General features: G+C 40.7%; 1 protein-coding gene across 1 annotated transcript; it reads left to right on the top strand.

Annotated features, from left to right (window-relative positions):
- The first annotated feature begins 11756 nt into the window (after positions 1–11756).
- Positions 11757–20842, top strand: LOC122547149 (RNA-binding protein 5-like). Its single transcript, XM_043685734.1, has 5 exons — positions 11757–11870; positions 15630–15727; positions 16268–16481; positions 18025–18180; positions 19608–20842. Exons 2-5 carry the CDS (start codon positions 15702–15704, stop codon positions 19737–19739), a joined length of 528 nt encoding a protein of 175 aa, XP_043541669.1. The 5' UTR covers positions 11757–11870; positions 15630–15701; the 3' UTR covers positions 19740–20842.
- The last annotated feature ends 555 nt before the right edge of the window (positions 20843–21397 follow it).

Genomic DNA, 21397 nt, shown 5'->3' on the forward strand with positions numbered 1-21397 from the left:
ATTCAATCCTATTAATGCTTGTGTTTTTCCTTGTCTCTTCATAGGGTATAAGCTTCAAGGACAGCATTTGATGCCTAGCCCAAAGTGTCCTTTATGTGAGTGATTAGCCAGGTAATTTTATGGATGACATTACTGGTCTTGGTGCTACAATGTACCATACTACTGACTGCTATACCTAGGTTGCTGCCTTTTACTGAAGTGAACCTTGCAGGACACCCAGAAGCAGCTCTGGGCCTTCATGACCTACTAAACAAAAAAAAAGCGTTGAACCCAACAGCCTGTTTCCATGCTGTATGACCCTATAACTGCTGATGCTGGACATAAGAAAAAAAAAATCAAATTGCTAGAAAAGCTCAGCAGGTCTGGCAGCATCTGTGGAGACAAAGCAGAGTTAATGTTTCAGGTCCAATGACCCTTCTTCAGAGTGGGCTTTTGATGACTCACCTTTGACTGCAGGATCATGACATTGGTGGCAATACTCTAGGGAGGCTTCATGACAGATTGCAGCAAGGATACGAATGGTGGGAGAATGATGCTATCATCCCAAGACAGGTTATCAGGTAACTACTCGAAAGAGTCACTGCCACTCCCACAGCAATCCCAAATATCTGCTTGAGGAAGCCTGAGGTCCATAGTCATATCAGATTTCACTCCATGAGTGGGAGTTGAGGTGGGACGCAGCAGAATAACTTAGTATCATCCTCATTCCCCTCCCCCCCACCTCTTGCCATGGCATTGTGGATAAACCTACAGCATGTGGACTGCAGTGGTTCAAGAAAGCAGCTCACCGCCATCTTCTTGAGGGATAAGCAATAAATACTGGTCAGCCAATGACACCCATGTCCCATAAAATTGGCCTTGCTGTGCAGAATGCCACAGACTCTGACATTGCTATTCCATAATTCTCAGCATCATCTTCTCATCATGTTCATGGGATGGAGTCTACATGACTCTCTAAGTTCTGAGTTTCCATCCTGTTCATGTGTAACTGCCTTCTGTGAGGGAGGGCAAATTAGGCAATCCTCTATTTGGGTCATGTGCCTATCCACAGCTAATTATATGTAGATAAATGGTAGCAGTTAGAGAAAGTGTTAAATCCATCGACTTTAATTGCCATCATTTATAGTTGTTAGTGGATAAGATGCGTGTGTGGAAATGTTGAGTGTGAGATGTGTGTGCTGGGTATTGATGAGCGAGTGTTGGAAGTATGGTCCACTGAAGAACTTGATATGCTAGTGGACTCAAAATAAATGGTGTGTTTTCTTGTATATTTCATTCTTGGTAATGAAATGTAGCTATAGTTCAGAAAGGTTAATCCAAGTAGAATTGTGTACAAACTACTGAGGATTATTTCATTTCCAGTGCAAGTAAAATCAATACGAGTAGGTGTCTTCATGCTTCCTTGGTTTTAAGATTAGTAACAGCTGTATGCTGTGTACTTTCACCTCACCTTCTCTTTTGTTAATTGTGCTTGATAAAAAGACTTTGGTATCATAATTCTGTCAGTTCTGTTGTCTTGATGTTGATAGAGTCATTAAAAATTGTCGCATCTAATATTTGTCATATGCATTTACAACCATTTTTCTAGTTTGTGATAATTTATCTTGTTCTTGAAATAGCTCTATTAAATCTTCAAAATATTTTAAAGTCCTACTTTTACATTATTTGATGATGTTAGTGAGACCACATTTGGAATACTGTGCATCGTGAACATTTATGAAAGAATGTATATCCACTGGAAGCAGGTCAGAGGAAGTTTAGTAGGCAAACAATGGAATGGATGGTATCCCTTGGGAATCATAGAATCTGTACAATGTGGAAGCAGGCCATTTGACCCATTGTGTTCACACCAACCCTATGAAGAACATCCCACCTAGTCTCACCGCCCCTACCCTAGAACCCTGCATTTCTTATGGCTAATCCATCTTGCCTGCACATCCTTGGACGCTATGGGCAATCCACTGACCGTACACATCTTTGGACTGTGGGAGGAAACCAAAGCACCTCGAGGAAACATACGCAGACACGGGAAGAATGTGCAAATTCCATCAGACACCGGAGGGTGGAATCGAACTCTTGTCCTTTGCGCTTTGAGGCAGCAGTACTAATCACTGCGCCACCATGCCACTGGGAAGAGAAGTCACACAGGCTGGGCTTGTAGCTGTTGGAGTTAAGAGGAGCCTTACTTGAAACATTTAAGATCCTGAAGGATCTTGAAGGGTGGATATGGAATGAATGTTTCCTCTTGTGGAAGAATTTAGAATAAAAAAGGGGTTACCCATTTCAAACAGATGAGAAAAGTCTTTTTCTCAGAGCCTTTCCTGAGTCTTTGGAGAAACCTCTCTGAAAAGGTGGTGAAAGCAGAGTTTTTAGAATAGAGACAGAAAGATACTTAGAGTCACAGAGCTGCACAGCACAGAAACAGATCATTCAGTCCAACTTGTCCATGCGGACTAGATATGCTAAAATCATCTAGTCCCATTTACCAGCATTTGGCCCATATCCCGCTACATCCTTTCTTATTCATATACCCATCCAGATGCCTTTTAAAAATTGTAATTGTACCAGCCTCCACAACTTCCTCTGGCAGCTCATTCCATAGACGCACCACTCTCTATGTGAAAAAGTTGTCTCTTAGGTTCCTTTTAAATCATTCCCCTCTCACCTTAAACCTATGCCCTCTAGTTTTGGACTCCGCTACCCTGGAGAAAAGACTTCGGCTATTCACCCTATCTATGCCCCTCATGATTTTATTAACTTCTGTAAGGTCACCCCTCAGCCTCCGATGCTCCAGGGCAAATAATCCCACCCTACTCAATCTTTCCCGAGAAGTCAAACTCTCCAACCCTGGCAACATCCTTATAAATCTTTTCTGAACCCTTTTCTGTTTCAAAACACTCTTCCTATAGCACCAGAATTGAACACAGTATTCCAAAAGTGGCCTAACCAATGGCCTGTACAGCCTCAACATCATCTCCCAATTCGTATTCTGAATTCACTAACCAATAAAGACACCAAACCCCTTCTTCACTATCCTATCTACCTGCGACTCCACTTTCAAGGAACTATGAGCCTGTACTCCAAGGTCTCTTTTATTCAGCAACACTCCCTAGGACCTCACCATTAAGAATATAAGTCTTGCCCTGATTTGCCTTTCCAAAATACAGCATTTATCTAAATTAAACTCCGTCTGCCAACCCTCAGCCCTTTGGTCTATCTGATCAATGTCCTATTGAACTCTGAGGTGACTTTCTTGGCTGTCCACTACACCTCCAATTTTGGTATCATCTGCAAACTTACTAAGCATGTGGCATACCATGGTCACAGGACTCCAGTCTGATAAGGAACCCTTCACCACCAGCCTCTGTCTCCTAACTTCAAACCAGTCCTATATCAAAATGGCTAGTTCTCCTTGTATTCCATGTGATCTAATGTTGCTAACCAATGCCTTGCTTGTTGGACACCTTACTGAAGTCCATATAGATCACCTCCACCGCTGTGCCCTCTTCAATCCTGTTTGTAACTTCTTCATAAAACTTAATTAAGTTAACAAGACACTATTTCCCACTCATAAAGCTGTGCTGACTATGCTTAATCCGTCCTTGCCTTTCAAAATACATGTAAATGTCCCTCAGGATCCCCTCCAACAATGTGCCCACCACTGATGTCAGGCTCACCGGTCTATAGTTCCCTGGCTTTTCCTTACCAACTTTCTTAAATAATGGCACCATGTTAGACAATCTTCAGTCTTCCAGCACCTCACTTGTGGCTATCGATGATATAAATATCTCAGCAAGGGGCCCACAAATCACTCCCCCAGCTTCCCCACAGGGTACACCTGATCAGGTCCCAGGGTTTTATCCACCTTTGCGTGTTTTAAGATGTCCAGCACCACTTCCTCTATAATATGGACATTTTTCAAGATGTTGCTATTTATTTCCCCAAGTTTTCTAGCTTCCATATCCTCCTCCACAGTAAACACTGTTACAAAATATTCGTTTAGTATCTCTCCTATCTCCTGAGGTTCCACACACAGGTGACCTTGCTGATCTTTAAGGGGTCCTATTCTCTCCCTAGTTACTCTTTTGTGCTTCACGTATTTGTAGAATCCTTTTGGATTCTCCTTAACCCTATTTGCCAGAGCTATCCCATGTCCCCTTTCTGCCATCCAGATTTCCCTCTTTTACTGCCTTTATACTCTTTGTAAGTATTAACTCCATACCTGCTGTCTATACCTGACACATTTTCTTTGTTTTCTTATTCTTACAGTTAACTGAGATATCCTTACACATTTGCTTCTCAATTTCTTAATGATTATTGGGGGGGCTTATAGTACAATCCCAATAAGGTGAACATCCCTTTCTTATTTCTCAGTTCCACCCAAATAACGTCTCTGCTTTTACTCCCAGGAATATCCTCCCTAAGCACAACCATGATGTTATCCCTATTCAAAAACACCACTCTTTTGCAGTCCTTTCTATCCTTTCTATCACATTTACATCCTGGATCTTTAAGCTGCCAGTCCTGTCCATTGCTGAGCCACATTTCTGTAATTGCTATGATATCCCAGTCCCACGTTCCCAACCATACCCTGAGTTCATCGGCCTTATCTGTTAGCCAAAAGTGAGGGCTGCAGATGCTGGAAACCGGAGTTTAGATCTGAGTGGTGCTGGAAAAGCACAGCAGGTCAGGTAGCATCTGAGGAGCAGGAAAATTGATGTTTCGAGCAAAAGCCCTTCATCAGGAATGGCAAAAGTGAGGACTGCAGAGAGGTCTTATCTGTTAGGCCTCTTGTATTGAAGTAATTTATCAGTCCTACTTTGTTCTCTGGTTTGTTCCTGCCTGCCTTGACTGTTTGACTTGCTCCTTGTTCAAACTGCACCAGTCTCAGACTGTACTCTTTTCTCACCATCTCTCTGGGTCCCATTCCCTCTTACTAGTTTAAATCCTTCCAAGCAGCTCTAGCAAATCTCCCTGTCAGTACATAGTGACCTTCCAATTCAGGTGCAATCTGTCCTTCTTATACATGTCACTTCTACCCCACAAGAGATTCTAATGATCCAGAAACAGGAATCCTTCTGCCCTGCACCAGCTCCTCAGCCATGTATTCATATGCTCTATCCTCCTCTACCCTCACTACCTCGTGGCACCAGCATTCATCCAGATATTACCACCCTCAAGGACTTCTTTTTTAAATTCCTGCCTAAAATCCTCAGAACCTTGTTCTTTTTCTCTTATGTCGTTGGTTTCAATGTGTACAATGACTTCCTACTGGTCCCTCTCCCCCTGAAAATATTCTGCACTCTCTCAGAGATATCCTTGATTCTGGCATGAGGGAGACCACATATCAGTCTGATTGCTCATTGTTGGCCACAGAAATGTCTGACTGTGCCTCTGACTAGAGAGTCCCCTATTGCAATTGATCGCTTGGAACCTGATGTACCACTCATTACGTTAGCCAAGTATCTGGTACCGAGACTGGCCCTGTCAGTGCTATACTCCCTTGAAACGTTAACAGTTACAAAGGACAATGTGAAACAAATCAGATAAGGCAAGATCTTATTAAATAGTAGAACAGACTCAGGTAGCCCAGTGGTCTCAGCCTGCTCGTAACTCATGTTCTTGTAAGATCACCGCCACCGCCAACCCCCCCCCCCCCCCACCCCGCCCCCCCAACCTTTTACTTTACAAGAAATGAAGCAGCAGCAGTAAATTCATAACCAGTTTGTGTTGAATGAACTAAAGTCTCAGGTCCAGATCCTCCATTTCAGAAGCAGAATTCCCTCTTATTTCAATACCAGACACTGACACAGTATGGAAAGTTTGAGTGGTAAAGAAAGGCTGCAGAGGCTGGCACCTTCTTTTCCCTGGAGCGTAAGAAGTTGAAAGGTGATCTTATAAACTCTAATAAAATAATGAGAGGGTGTAGATAGGGTTAATGGTGGTTGCCTTTTCCCTAGAATGGGGGAATTTCAAGACTAGGGCGCACATTTTTAAGGTGAGAGGTGAGATTTAAAAAAGACGAGAGGGGAAATTCTTTTTTACACAGAAGGTGGTTTGCGCATGAATTGAACTTCCTGAGGAAGTGGTGGATGTGAGGACAGTTAAACCATTTAAAAGGTACTTAGGTAAGTATATGAATAGGAGAGGTTTGGAGGGATATAAGCTAGAAGCAGGTTAGTGGAACCACTTTAGATTGGGATTATGTTAAGCATGCATTGGTTGGACCGAAGGGTTTGTTTCCATGTTGTATGACTATATGACAGTGAAAGCCAGATTTTTAAACTAACAGCTCAGTAACAGTTCAGCTCGATGGCACAAGGGTTTGCCTACCTAACTTCACTGTCATAAATCATTTAGTATCAAAGGTAGCCCCCAACATCCTCCTCAACAGCTTCACAAATAGTCAATGATATTCTAAGGACACAAAAAAACGGTTTTGGACAATCCACCTTTTGATCATTATTGTAAAGCAAATCTGACAGATTTGAAGAAATCGTGACAAGGATTGGAGCTAGTTATTAACTCAAAATGAAGGTGCTGAAGGAGAGAGTCATACTAGATTCCTTGCTACAGGCCAACTTGTTTCACTTAATCTTGCACTCTCATCACATGTAGAGCACATGTTGGTTTTTCCCTTGAAGTGTCCTAAAGGGTGCAAGATGAAACGCTTTGACAAAGTATTTTTCTCCAGCAATACTTGGTTAGCTCAGCTAGGTGGACAACAGGTTTGCGACACAGACTGATACCAACAGTGTGGGTTCTCTTCCTATATTGGCTGAAGGTTTAGGGCGAGAGGGGAAAGATTTAAAAGAGACCTAAGGAGCAACTTCTTCACGCAGAGGGTGGTGTGTGTATGGAATGAGCTGCCAGAGAAAGTGGTGGAGGAGTACAATTACAACATTTAAAAGGCATCTGGATGGGTATACGAATAAGAAGCGTTTAGAGGGATATGGGCCAAGTGCTGGCAAATGGGACTAGATTAGGTTAGGCTATCTGGTCAGCATGGACAAGTTGGAAGGGTTTGTTTCCGTGCTGTACATTTCAATGACTCTAAGTTACTACGAAGGACTCTGCTTCACAACCTCTGCCCTTGACTGAGGCCTAGTGACCTTCAGACTAAGTTACTCCACTTATGTATGTCTCTGTCTCTCTCTAATGAGAAAGCACCCTTATCGTCTGGTAGGACAACAGTTGCTTGACCTTTTATTTATCCCTTTGAGTCTGTTCTGCCATTCAGTGATAATATGCATCTTCAATCCATTTACCCACTTTTGTGCTGCGTCCTACAATATCTTAGCCTGACAAAAACCTATCAATTCTAGTTCTGATATTTTCAGTTGATCTGGCCTGAATTGCATGCTTCCAGATATCACTGCCCAGCTTTCTTTCTCTCATCCTGGTTCGGTTGTGTCTTCAGGAATACAAGTATAAGGATTCTTGATCAAGGACATGACCAGTATGGACAAAATAGGTAGACATTGACAGATGGCCTATTTCTGCGCACAACAAATGCATCTGATGATTGTGCCACAGTCCATCACAAGACACTTGGAAAACCAAACAGAATATCAATGATGTCTGTAGAGAGTAAAATGTGTTACAGCCATTCTCACCTCCTCCAATCCACAGCAAGTTTCTCAACACTTGATCTCCAGCAAGTCATTCCCTGCAACATTCCAAAGTGTTTCTCTCCCACAAGATTCACAGACAGACAGTCTCTTTTTTTCTCTTTCTGCCACAAACCTCCCTTCCCTGATCTACAGAGAATCTTTCTCCCCCTCAGCTACAGAGCGTGCCTTTTTCTCCCATATGGATCACAGAAAAAGTGTCACTTCTCCCTGTCCCAGGTCCATGGACAGTCTTTCTAACTCTCTCTCCACCGCCCACCCAAAGTCTACATAGAGTATATCTATCTCTTTCAGCCAATGGGTACACAGTCTCTCTCTCCAGATCCAGAGTCTCTTGCTCCTCCAATCCATAGCAAATATCTCCCTCATCTCTAATTCCTGGATTTGGAAATATGGTTCACTGATTTAATATCCTGGAGGTAACACTGATTCCTGTCAGGGAGGTGTTGGATTCGTTTGGGAATACCACTTCTCAATGTAGAGAGACACCAAAATAGAAATATGGAACACTGGAGCAGGCCATATAGCGATAAGCCATTCAACTCTTCAAGCCTGTTCTGCCATCCAACTCAGAACCCTTCACAAACTCTTTGATCCCTTTAGCCCCAAGAACTATACTTAACATCTTGTTGAAAACATTCAATGTTTTGCCTCAACCACTTTCTGTGGCAAAGAATTCCAAAGACTCACTGTTCTCTATGTGAAGACATTTCTTACCTTACTCAATGTGAACTAGCAGAAGCACCAGTCTCCAGTAGAAATGATCCATGGATGTCCATTTTAGATATAATGGAGATTCACTGAGGTACGTTGGAAGTGGCTGGGAATTTGTGCTCTCTGTTTCTAGTTCTGCCTCTTGAGCACGCGGTTGCTTCCTTTCTGAAATAGGCTCCCTATTGTAACCACAACAATGATTCACATTGAAACAGGTTATAGTACAGTATAAAATCAAACAATGTAAGCATATTACAGCATGTGCATGCAGACCATGTGATCTACTGAAATGCCCTCAATTAATTGCTGAAAGCAATGTAATTCTCCAACTCCGCACTTCTGAATGTGGTGAGAAATGTGATCTGTTATATGCATTGAAGTCGCCATTAGGAAGGATACAAATGAATCATACAGGAAAGGTGAGATAAGGACTTCTTTTACTTGTTGAAAAAAAGCAAAAGAGTAAAATTATGCAGGAAAACAATTCCTTGCTGATAATGAGAGATTTTAAAAAATATATTCTGATCAACCTGCTAAGAGTTATCATCATGCACCTCTGGAGATGGTGGAAGTTGAACCAGGGCCTCCTGGTTGAGAGATACGGACACTTCTGCTACAACACAAATGCCAAAGAGGATCTTTTCAAAAAAAAATTGTTTAAGGGATGCAAGTGTTGCTGGTTAGGTCTGCCTCCAATTGCCCTTAAGAAGATAGTGATCAGTTGCTTCCTTGAACCATTACATCCTTTGGGTGTACGGAATTCCAGTGATAGTGAAGGAATAATGAAACAGTTTCAAGTCAGGATGCTGAGTAACTTGAAGGGGTACTTGTAGGTGGTCACGTTCCCATGCATTTGCTACCCTTGTCCTTCTAGGTGGTAAAGGTGGTATGCGTTGTTGAAAACTTGGTGCACTACTGCAATGAATCTTGTAGATTGTACACACTACTTCCACCATGGTGCTTCAGGTGCCTATCAAGCCAACTGCTCTCTCCTAGATAATTTTGAGTTTCTTGCGTTTCGTTAGACTTGCATTCATCCAAGCAAGTGGAGTATATTTGATCGCATTCCTAACTTGTGCCTTGTAAACGATGGACAAGAAGTGAGGTGACATGAGGAGTTACTTGCCACAGAATTCCTTGCCTCTGACCAAATCTTGTAGCATCAGCACATACAATGATTAGTCCCAGTTTCTTGTCAATGGTAACATCCAGGAAGTCATTAACAAGGGATTCAGAAATGGTAAGATCTTTGAACATCAAATAACAATTATTAGATGTGTTTGTTTTGGACATGGCCATTGCCTGACAGTTCAATGATGTAAATATTATTGCCACTAATCAGCCCAAGCTTGAATATTGACTGCTGTATATGGACTTGCTGCATATGGATAGCTTTTGCATCTGAGGAAGCACAAATGGTGGTGAACATCACACAATCAATGAAGGTCACCACTTACAATGGAAGGTAGATCATTCATGAAGTAACTGAAGATGTTTGCGTCTAGGACACTATATCTTGTGGTGTGGTTGGTAGTGTCCCTACCTCTGAGCCAAGAAGCCCAGGTTCAAGTCCCACCAGCTTCAGAAGTGTATCATCACATCTCTGAACGTATCTACATTATAGTGAAGGGCAGTTGTGGTACAATGTTAGCGTCCCTCCCTCTGAACCAGGAGACCCAATTTCTAATCCTACCTGCTACAGTGATATCATAACATCTCTGTAACAAAAATCAGAAGAACTGCAGATGCTGGAGATCAGAAACAAAAGCAGAAATTGCTGGAAAAGCTCAGCAGGTCTGGCAGCATCTGTGGAGAGAATGGGCTTGCTGAGTCCTGAGAAAGGGCCACTGGACCCAAAATATTAACTCTGATTTCTCTCCACAGATACTGCCACACCTGATGAGTGTTTCCAGTAATTTCCATTTTTATCTCTAACAGTTTGATTCAGAAAACTATTCATCCTAGTATGATGTTTTGTGGGTAAGCTAATTGACCCCCAACACTGGGAGAAAGTGAGGACTGCAGATGCTGGAAATCAGAGCTGAAAAATGTGTTGCTGGAAAAGCGCAGCAGGTCAGGCAGCATCCAAGGAGCAGGAGAATCGACGTTTCGGGCATCGATTCTCCTGCTCCTTGGATGCTGCCTGACCTGCTGCGCTTTTCTAGCAACACATTTTTCAGCTCTGACCCCCAACACTATTTGTTAAGACATGGTCTTGGGAAGGGCAACATCATCCACGATAATTATAATAGAAGCAACAAGTGACACTTAAAAACTTTTCATGTCTTAAGTCATTGAAAGCACAACACAATACTTTGGAAAGCAAGATTTAAAAAGACCATGGAAACAAATTTAGTTTCACAGGAAAGGTGCAGCACAGCTTTAACAGTCATTGGCTCTCTGATACAGAAATAAATAGCATGAAAGAGACAAAAATAGAAGTTGCTGAAAAAGTCTGGCAACATCTGTGGAGAGAAATAAGAGTTAACTTTTGGTTCGAGTATCCCTTCCTCAGAGTGTGAAATAGAGACGATTCAGATGCATGTCTTCTCGCATTGAGCAATTCTTCTGCTTCCTCCCTGCAAACTTTGTGAAGCTCCTTTCCAAATAAATGTCTAAATCCCTTTTGAAAGTCACGATTACACCTGTGTGTACCTCCTCAGGTGGAGTATTCCAGAGCCTAACCACTGGCTACTTGAAAGTTTTCCTTCAAATCACTTTATCATCTTTTACCTAAATTAGTTCAAAACGCAACACCCCAAAAATAAAAAATAATCCTTTCCCAAAACAAAAATCTGAATCAATAACACGATAATGAAATAAATATGAATGAAACTGTTCAGTCAAGAAGAATAGGAACACAAACCCAATTCATTGAACCTTACTGCACCGCGCTTGCGCATTGATGCCTGAGTTTTTTCAACTAGGTGGCGGATTTGCGCACGCGCGGTATTTACAAATCCGTGTCCTGTTGGAATAAGGGCGCATACCGACAAACATCACTTTACGCACGCGCAGTATTGACAAGTCCGTCCTATGTCGGAATAAGGGCGCATACCTACAAACATCACCTTGCGCACGCGCAGTATTGACAAGTCCGTCCTATGTCGGAATAAGGGCGCATACCTACAAACATCATCTTGCGCACGCGCAGTATTGACAAGTCCGTCCTATGTCGGAATAAGGGCGCATACCTACAAACATCACCTTGCGCACGCGTAGTATTGATAAGACCCATGCAAAAAATGAAGGCCGTCCCTACAAACCACACCCCGCAAATGCGCACACGTGTCCCTCCTCTGCCCCGCCCCGCAGGGGAGGCGAGGAGGAATGTGCTCATGCGTGTCGGACATGTTGGACGTGGCGTGGGACGACGCGGCCCTGCGGTCGATGGGCGGACCTTCTCTGTCCCAGCGTGCAGCGCGGCGGCTTCGACTCCGATCGGACGGGCAAGCCGGCGCCATTTTGTCGGTGTCGGCTGCGAAGTGGGACCGAGATTGTGTTCTTGTGACTTTACATAGTCGGGTAAGCTTCGTCCTTTGAGGTGGTATCGCCTTTTTGTACGATCGTTTTCCCTCACCGGTGTTTGTGAGAGGGGATGAGCAGTATGAGTTTTCGCGGGGACGAGGCGCTCGGTAGCGAAGCTGTTGTGAGGTTTGAAATCTCGGCCTAGGCACCAAGCCTCAGCCCTGGGTACTGCCGCGCACCATCTTGCAGCATTTCGTTGTGTTATTAGTATCTCCGAGAGCTGGCTTGGGTTAAAATCTACTTCTATTTAGAAGGAAACAATTGTTTTGCACTGTAGTTTCTGTATTGTGCATCTTTTTAAATACTTACCGTACTGCAAGGTGCGCTTTTCAGATTCAGCTTTGTATTTCGAGATGGCCGTTGCCTGCATTTATCACCCTTTTTACGATATGCGAAGCATTTTGCTTCCATATGCTTTTTTCTGTCTTCGGCTTAGCAACTTTTAAGGCAGCATAGAATATGGAACATTACAGCGCAGCACAGTCTCCTCTGTGTTGTGCCGTCCTGTGAGACCAATCTGAAGTCTGTTCCGGCCAATGTGGTCGAAAGCTGTGTTCCCTCGATTTTTTTTTCTTAATTTTCGTCAAATTTTGTTATTGTAAAGACTGCGATTTATATCTAATATATAGCATAGATGCAAACGTTTGGTCTACACCCGAATTTATACTCTAGTCTCCTCCCGTGCCAATTGTCTCGGCCAAATTCTGTATTTCAATTCTGGTAAGGGCTTTTGCCCGAAAAATCGATTTCGAAGCTCTTTGGATGCTGCCTGAACTGCTGTGCTCTTCCAGCACCACTAATCCAGAGTCAGTGCAATTCTGTTCAGCACCAAATTCTGTATTCACAGCAGTCTCTGAATTCCTTGTTCATTGTTTCGTATATTCACTTCACTTAGCGGGCATGATCAAAGTTTCCACATCCATCATGTTGATCTACTTCATTTTATCTTTATTTGGTATCTTTATTTTTTGTACCCAAAAAGAAATCTAACTTCCTTAGACTTTTCTGGTGATTACTTCAATTCCAGTAAATTTTCTCCAAGGGCTTCAATATTTTGTCATGTGGAAATTGGATTCACATGATAGATGTAGAATATACCAGGTGTAGTCTCAACAATGTTCGTGAAGCATTTAAAGTTCCTTCTTTGTATGCAATTTCTGTAGAATCCCTACTTAATATGCACTAGTTACTTTTTCTTTCTTGTTATTTATTGTCTTATTTATTGTCCATCTGTAATTGCTCTTGAACTGGGGGTCCTGCAAGGCCATTTCGGAAGACAGATGAGAGACAACTAACAACATTGTGGGTCTGGAGTCATTTGTAGGCTGGACCCTTCAAGGATTACAAACGTCTCCTTAAGGTCATAAGTTACGTTAATTTGCTCCGAGTATTTTGTAAGCTGTCAATTTATTTAATTTCTTACTTTCCAAAGTTCTTTGATCATCTGAAGAATCAATCACCTCACACTTCACAATATTGCATTTAATTTGTCATTATACCACATGCTGATGACTGTCACAGAAGTGTCACGTTGCTGTTGGAGGCTGTTTTTTTTCCATTGTCTCCAGCTCACCAAATGAGGCTCATGATTTACTGCCGTTCTCCTGCCTTTTCACTGTCTTTGCATATTGTTCCATTCTCCTGCCTTTTCACTGTCTTTGCATATTGTTTCTATTTCTGTTTGTCATCTTATACTTTGGTGCAGTCCTCAACTTCTTTGACCCTTAATATGGCACATTACAAAGGCACTTATAAAGTTGGCCACAAATCAACTTCATTTGATGTCCTCAATCACCAAGAGAACCCTCCCTTCAAAACAAAAGTGGAACCTTTTGCCCATCTCCAAATTCTGACCACTTGCATCCCTCCCTCTGGCTTCTCTCCATCTCTAGTCTAACTTATAATTGCTGGCATGACTTTGGTCATCCAAATTTTTCTGTTTTTCATCACTCATTGAACCCAACCTAACTCCTAATCTCTGCCTCAATTCTGTTTTCAGCTTCATCTGCTGATAGGTGGTGTCCTTGACTGATGACTAATTTTGGAATGGTTTATCTAGAGCAAAGAAAGCTGAGGGGGACCTTTTATTGAGTGTTTAATATTAGATGAGCAGGATGGGTAGAAAGCAGTTGCTGTCCATAGTTGAAGGAGATCTGCCACCAGGAGAAATAGAGAGCTCACTACCTTTTCCTTGAATGCAGTCTAAATCAGTTCTCATCCACCGTTATCCTTTGAACTTACTCTGAACAATTTCTATGACTCTAATTACTCTTTGGCTGTGTTTGGGCCAACACCACCACAAGGTGGAGTACTGCATGTGTATTATGTTACTGTATTCTTAAACTCATCTGCAGCAATGAATGTAAATAAAATCTTCAAGACTAGAGAAATTCAAGTAACTTTGAGAACGATGGTTCCAGGAAATTTACTGTAACCCTCTCATTTTCTGCTTTAAATATGACATTTCCAACAGTTTCTCTCACCCTTGTTTACTTTTTACTTGGTCACCTTCTGTAGTTCAGCTCTTTTGTCCATACTTGGTTCAAGACTGTAATGAATGATTCAGGTAAAACCCAGTCTTTGTGGTGGTAGACAGGTTATTGCAGGTAAGCAAAAATGAGGACTGCAGATGCTGGAAAAGCACAGCAGGTCAGGCAGCAGCCGAGGAGGAGAATCAATGTTTTGGGCAAAAGCCCTTGATCGGGAATACCTGTTATTACAGGTATCTAATTAACATTGTTATTTCAACATTCTTTATTTCTTTTCTGCCTTCTGTCGTTTGACTGTCCCCCAATAACATCCTGGGTTTTTTTTGTTTTTATTAATGTTTCTTTAATTCTGAAAAATATGAAAGTTCACTCATTTTCTTCACACAGTTCCTATCATGCTTTTTTGAGGCATGCATACTGTTGGTCATACGATAGTGAGCTGAGCATCCAATTTTGCTTGAGGTCTACATCAACTTCCCACATGATAAATTCCTGTATTCATATTGATAATGGAAATGGTAATTGTAATAAACTCTCCTCAGTCAATGCACTGCAGGTAGTCTTCATTGTTTGAATATTAAAATGGTAAAATGGTTTAAGAAAAGAGGATCAATTGACTTTGGAATGGGGTCTGACTTATGCGTTTGTTAGCTTGTTCAGTTATTTCTCTGCTCAGTCTTCCATTAAATAAAGGATTAAACAATAAAACATTTGCAAACATTCATAGTTCATTAATGGATGTCCTGTGAAAGAATTTTGAATCTGGAGTTTCACCTGAGCATTCTGAAATTGCTGATTGAGTCAAGGAATTTTATCGAGTAAAATACTAATGTGAGTGCTTTTAACCTAGTTTTGTTCTTGTAATTAGAGTACCTGGATTTATTGAAAATTAGCTGAAAATGTGTTGCTGGAAAAGCGCAGCAGGTCAGGCAGCATCCAAGGAGCAGGAGAATCGACATTTCGGGCATGAGCCCTTCTTCAGGAATGCTGATCACCAGCATCTGCAACCCTCACTTTCTCCTCGAAGATTTATTGAAAATTACCCATTTTTGCTTCCTCCTTGCATAGTTGTTAATTGGAGAACTTGTGGGGTGTTTGTGTAGAAGTTGAGTTTTTTGAAAAGATCCTGCAACAATGAGTGAAACGTTTTACAAGATTATGATATAACATCTGAAAAGTGTTTGGTTGTTTTGGAGAAAGTGAGGGAGCTGTACCTTGAAAGGAATTTCAATTTTTCTGCTTATTTTATCTCCATACTTTTTTTTAGAATCAATTTCTTCACTGTAGATTGCTACATTCAAAAATTTCAGAAGAGTTGCATTTTCAGTAATCCATAACAATGGGCTACGATAAATATGATAAACGGTAAGAATGTATTTTCTAATTTTTAAATCTCTTATCCATTCATGAATTTAAGCATTGCATAGTTTGTAAAAGAGAGGCTTTGTTTACCCTTATGGTGTTAAAAGGCATTAACAGCCCATTTTAAAACACGTCCTTGAATTTTGGAAAATACATGATTATTGTGCAATGTAGGTATTTGTTATAGATGAAATTATTACTGTTTATTTTACTGTGATTAGGTGTTAGTATCCATTCTGATGTGTCCTGGCTTAACCAAAAAAAACGGTTGGCATGGTCCATAATTATCCTGTTTGTTGTTTTGTTGCTTGATCTGCTAATGGCGCAGAGCAGAGATGGAACTTTGTGCCTTTGGGGAAACCCCTGATCTAAATATATACAACTGTATTTACCTAGATTGAGTATTGTTTTGAAGTACTTCAGAAACATTGGTGAGTAAATTAGGTGTTTCTAGAGAATATGAAGATTATAGAAAGTTGTCACTTGACCCCAAATTAAAACTTTCTTGCAGAGCTAATGCATTTAATAATTGCCTTTTTTTAGTGAAACCAGTCGAAGTGAGCGGAGTGGCCGTTATGGCTCTGAATGGAACAGAGATGACCATAAAGAGTCACGGGGTAGACGTGATTATGACTATAAAGATGTTGATTATCGTGCTCCGCCAAATCACAGCAGGGACTACGATCGTGATAGACGTCGCAGTGACTATCGGAATAATGACCGCTATCATGATTACAGGAACTATGAGAATTCTGAGGTATACAATCCTGCTGTTAGAAGAGTACTTGACGTTGCTGACTTGCAGTTTACTTGGTCTTGGCTAAATCTGTGTCTTTTCAGGTTATTTAGCCCTCAAAAGGGCAAGTGAATTCCCTGTTCCTGTTCACTTATGTTATTATCACCAGGGTGGGGACTGTTCCATTAATAATTCTGCCCATTTCATTTTGATCTTGGCATATGGCTGAAGATGTTAAAGGTGTGGGATAATGTTAAGCCTTCTCTTTTTTTTCCAAAGTGTCATTGTCAGAATGTTGCCTGTGCATAAAGGTGTCAGCATAACCCTAATTGCCCATGTCTTGCTGTAATCTAGCAGTATTATTATAAGAGGGGTTGCAAAAGGAACTGGACATGAGTCAAAAGCAAATAAATGCATTCCTGGCTTATGGTAGCTGGCAATGTCATCAAAGCAGAATTTGTATATGATCGGTCTCTGGTTGTTTTCTGGAGGAGGTCCTAGAGCAAAATGTGCTGCATTGATTGGCTGCTGACACCACCCATCTGTCAGTATTCTTTGTTAGTAACTGGAAGATTTATGCTGCGATCTGGCCTCTGTTTTGCTGAGGTTCCTTGTTACCATGCTGTATTGCACATTGTATTTATATTAAAGTCAAGGATTGTCATCTCTGTTTTGCCATTCTGTTTGTCTATCTGAATGTTTTCTGCAACATAAATTATATGTGAGCAAATTTCACTCCACTCCAGTTTTGTTTGATTGGGTCCTTTTAATCGCTTTGATTCAGAAGTAGCAGTCTTAATATTTTCAATTTTTTTTAATGTATGGACCAGCTGGTGTGAATTCAATCCACTACTCCCTATAACAAGAATTCAAAGTAACCCATTAATTTGTAAAACAGCTGAACCCACGAGTATTTTGTCTTGCCTTTATGAAAGTTTTTAGTAAAATTCAGTCTTGACATATGTGGGTTGGTCTGCTTAGTCCTCTGATCCCATAATGTTGTAACCATTTATTCAGTGAAGCCTCAAAAATGTTGTTCCTTTTATTTTGCAGTTACCTCTTGGCTAGTCTACTGCATTCTGGATCTAGGCATAGTGTGTTGATCTTGCTGTAGTATGCTGACGGTGTCAGTTTGGATTTAATATGCTAAATTACAGCATTAGCTCAACTCATGAGTTCTCTTGGGTCTGTCAGCTATCTACCCCCAAGTTTAACCCCAGCTTTCATTTATACTGAAGGGAGTCATAGTATATTGGCAGTAATCTGTTGTGATTAAAATAAAAATCAAGTTAATACATTATGCTTTTAATGTACTGTGCACCCCTTCATGTTTATCACATCCTCACAAGCGCTGTTGCTCCAGAGTGTTATGCAGTGAACATGTTTTTCCATGGGCAAATCACTTGTGGAAGGAGAATGTTGATAACCATGCTGCTTCATGTTTTTCACCATTCAGGCAGACATTGCATTCAAACAGCACATATCCATCATTGTTTTACTAGAATATTAGTGTTTTTAGAAAATGGATATTTTGTACAATAAACAAAAATGTCTATGCTTCCAGAATTGTGAAGATGACAGCAGATTTGAAAGACCCGAGGGAAGCCAGTACTACGATGGTGACTACAAGGACCATGATTACAGAAATGATGGAACTGAAGAGAGGGAGAACAAAACAATTATGTTAAGAGGTCTTCTGCCATCAACAACCAGGGAGGATGTATGAAAATATTTATTAACATTTTCATAACATTTGTGTATTTGGGATTCAAGGAGAATGGAGGGATAGGGGTTCAGAACAGTTTATTTAGTTGAAGGTTGAAGTACCTATTATGTGGAATTTGATAATAAAGCAATTTCATTTTTAGAGGGGATGGGAGTCTCAAGGATATAACTTTGCTTGAAGGTGGGTATGCTGTGAAGTGTCATCCAACAAGCAGTCTAATTTGGAAAATATGGTGATTTCTCAGTGATCTGGCACAGAAGAACTTTTAATTGTCAGTTTTTTGCTTTGTTTGAATAAACAGCAACATGCATTTCTCTGTTGCAATATTGCATAGGAAGCTAGCATAGCAAAATTAAAGAACTTGCAAAATGTATCCTTGCTGTGATGTGAAACGTGACAGGACTTTGGGACAGTTCACTAACGTTCAGCCCTGAAGATTGTGGTCATCTGAAGATTTGCTAAAAAGACAAACTTCTTTTTATAACCAAATAAATTTTTGTCCCAAGATTTATATTTGTTTAACAAACTACTGCCTGTTAAATTTGAAGCAACCAAGAAAGGTCGAGCTTCATTTTCTGACTCAATACCCTTGCGTCACTCGCCATTTATGATGTTCCCTTCTGTCTTTTGTTCTTCCCATTTGTACGACTGCCCTCCTGTATTTCCCAATTTATCAAATGTAGTTGCACAGTTAGTGTACTTATTTCGATTCACTGAATATTTCTTTCTTTGGTGTGCTTTCTGTTTCTAAATTGAAAGAACTTGCATCATGTTCTGTAAAGTCAAGTTTCCCAATTTTGTTTGACCTATTACAAGATTCAGACATTTGGCAGTTAGGGGCAACATTAGCACTTGGTGTTACAGTCCAAAGCACCTGTTTTCTCTTAAAGGTGCTGAGCAGTAATATTCCAGTGCAAATTGTAATGAAAGCTTAAAAGCAAATGTCATCAGATTATTTAAATATAAAACACAGAAAATAGGATTATGGTAGGCCATTTGGCCCTTTTGAGTCTGCCATTCAGTATGGTTATGGCTGATCCCTCAACTCGATACCCTCTAAGCACTTTTGCTTCCAATCTAACTCCTTGAAAGCAGTGTTTTGGCCTCAACCACTTTCTGTGGCAGAGATTCGCACAGGCTCATCATTCTTTGTGAAGAAATTTCTCCTCTTCTCAGTCCTTGGGCTTCAGGGCCACTGTAGTTTATCATATTTCCGAATGTCCAGTGATGTGTTGACACAGTGTGAATGTCCTCACATGCAACCGTGATATGGTACAGCAATTGCATGCCAAATATTCATAAATTTGTACGTCAAAGCTACTTTACAATAACTAATGTAACTGTAATCAACTATATCTGTTTACGTGATTCTTTAAAATATCTAGACAAATAAAACAATGGATTTCAAATTTTCCTTCCAGATTCTTGAAATATTTCAGGACAGTGATGAATTTCACCCCAAGGATGTGCGAGTGATGAAGTGTAAAGTATCAGGTGAGATCTTGGCTGTTCTTGCAGGTATTCTGAGGAAGAAAATGTTACTTCCTCTTTAATTCAGGAAAGCCAACTGATTTTTATCTCTGCAAAGGAAAATATAACTGCCTAGACCAGTTAAAAGTCAACTTGCATTAATCTGCAATGGATGGGTTGCAACGATTAGAGTGGTATTGGCAGGTTGCCCAACAGGGGACTGTTGATCAGTAGTTCATAACTTCCATGTTTTGCAAGTAACATCTTCCAAAATAAATCATACTTAGTTATATACTATCTACCTTTGAATGTCTCTTTTTTTTTTCCAGAACCTCTTCCTCAAAAGCACATGTACTATCTCAATATTCGGATGAGACAAACTGGGAGAATTAGTTATTTGTCTACCATAAATCAATCACTCTGAGTAACGTCCCTTACCAAGAGTTTTTTTTCTTGCAAATATTTACATATTCAGGAGGATTTCATTTTTGTCATTTGCAGTATGATTTTAATTCTTTTCAACTGTTAAAGATTGATCTTTGAATTTGGGTGTTGCTAGTTTGAACCTATTGACCTGAGAATTTTACTTGAAAACACTCTCATATTGAATTTCAAGAGTGAATGCAAGCAACTGCAAAATAAACAAAACTTCATTATTAATTAATCCCTTGAGTCTAGATAGCTTCTTAGACAGGGAGTTATTTCCTTAGCATAAGCGTTGTTTTTATTCTAGCAATAACTACTCTTATTTATATAACATCGTTTAATATAACAAACCATAGCTAGGTCCTTCACAGAAGTGATTCTATGTAGAATCACAAGGCGATTATTTATCTGTGCTCACACAGAAGGCACACTTGTCAACAGCAGCACAATTAAAATGCAGGAATGCTTGAGACTGGAATTAGATGAGCACAGATTTAGAGGTTATATGGCTAGAGGTTAATGGTAATACCATTACATCCAAGTTTGCCTTCTCTCTTTCAAACTGCAGACTGAACTCTACGGTGGCTGCCTCCTAAGTATTCCCTTACTTTAAGGTCTTTTATAAAGTCTGGCTCATTACGTAGCACCAAGTCCTGTAGAGCCTGCTCCCTTGTGGGCTCCATCACAAGCTGTTCCAAAAAGCCATCCTGCAAGCATTCCATGAATTCCCTTTTTTTGAATCCACCAGCAACGTTATTCACCCAGTTCACCTGCATATTGAAGTCCCCCATGATCATTGTGACCTTGTCTTTTTGATGTACCCTATCTATTTCCTGGTAAATCTTGTGTCCCTGGTCCTGACCACTGTTAGGAGATCTGTACATAACTCCCATAATGGTTTTTTTTGCCTTTCTGGTTCCTCGACTCCACATGTCATTCAGTGCCATAGATTTAATTTCATTCTTAACTAACAAGGCAACCCATCTCCTCTGCCTACCTCCATGACTTTTCAACAAGTTGTAAATCCTTGGATGTTTGACTGCCAGTCCTGAACCCCTTGCAACCACATCTCTATTGTGCCTACCATATCATCATTCGCGATGATTTGTGCCATTAAGTCATCTACTTTGTTACGAATACTCTGAGCATTCAGGTAAAGTGCCTTAATGCTATCTATCTTAACATTATTAGTGATATTGGAAATCATAAGATGTCCTAGGTTATCCTTCCTTTTGCTGCATTCCCAGTCTGCCTCAAGCTGAAACCCACCTACACACATGCTGTCCAGCTGCTTTCCTTTCCATTTAACTCCACA

The sequence above is a fragment of the Chiloscyllium plagiosum genome, unplaced genomic scaffold (genome assembly GCF_004010195.1).
Source record: "Chiloscyllium plagiosum isolate BGI_BamShark_2017 unplaced genomic scaffold, ASM401019v2 scaf_11555, whole genome shotgun sequence".
Taxonomy (NCBI): Eukaryota; Metazoa; Chordata; class Chondrichthyes; order Orectolobiformes; family Hemiscylliidae; genus Chiloscyllium; species Chiloscyllium plagiosum.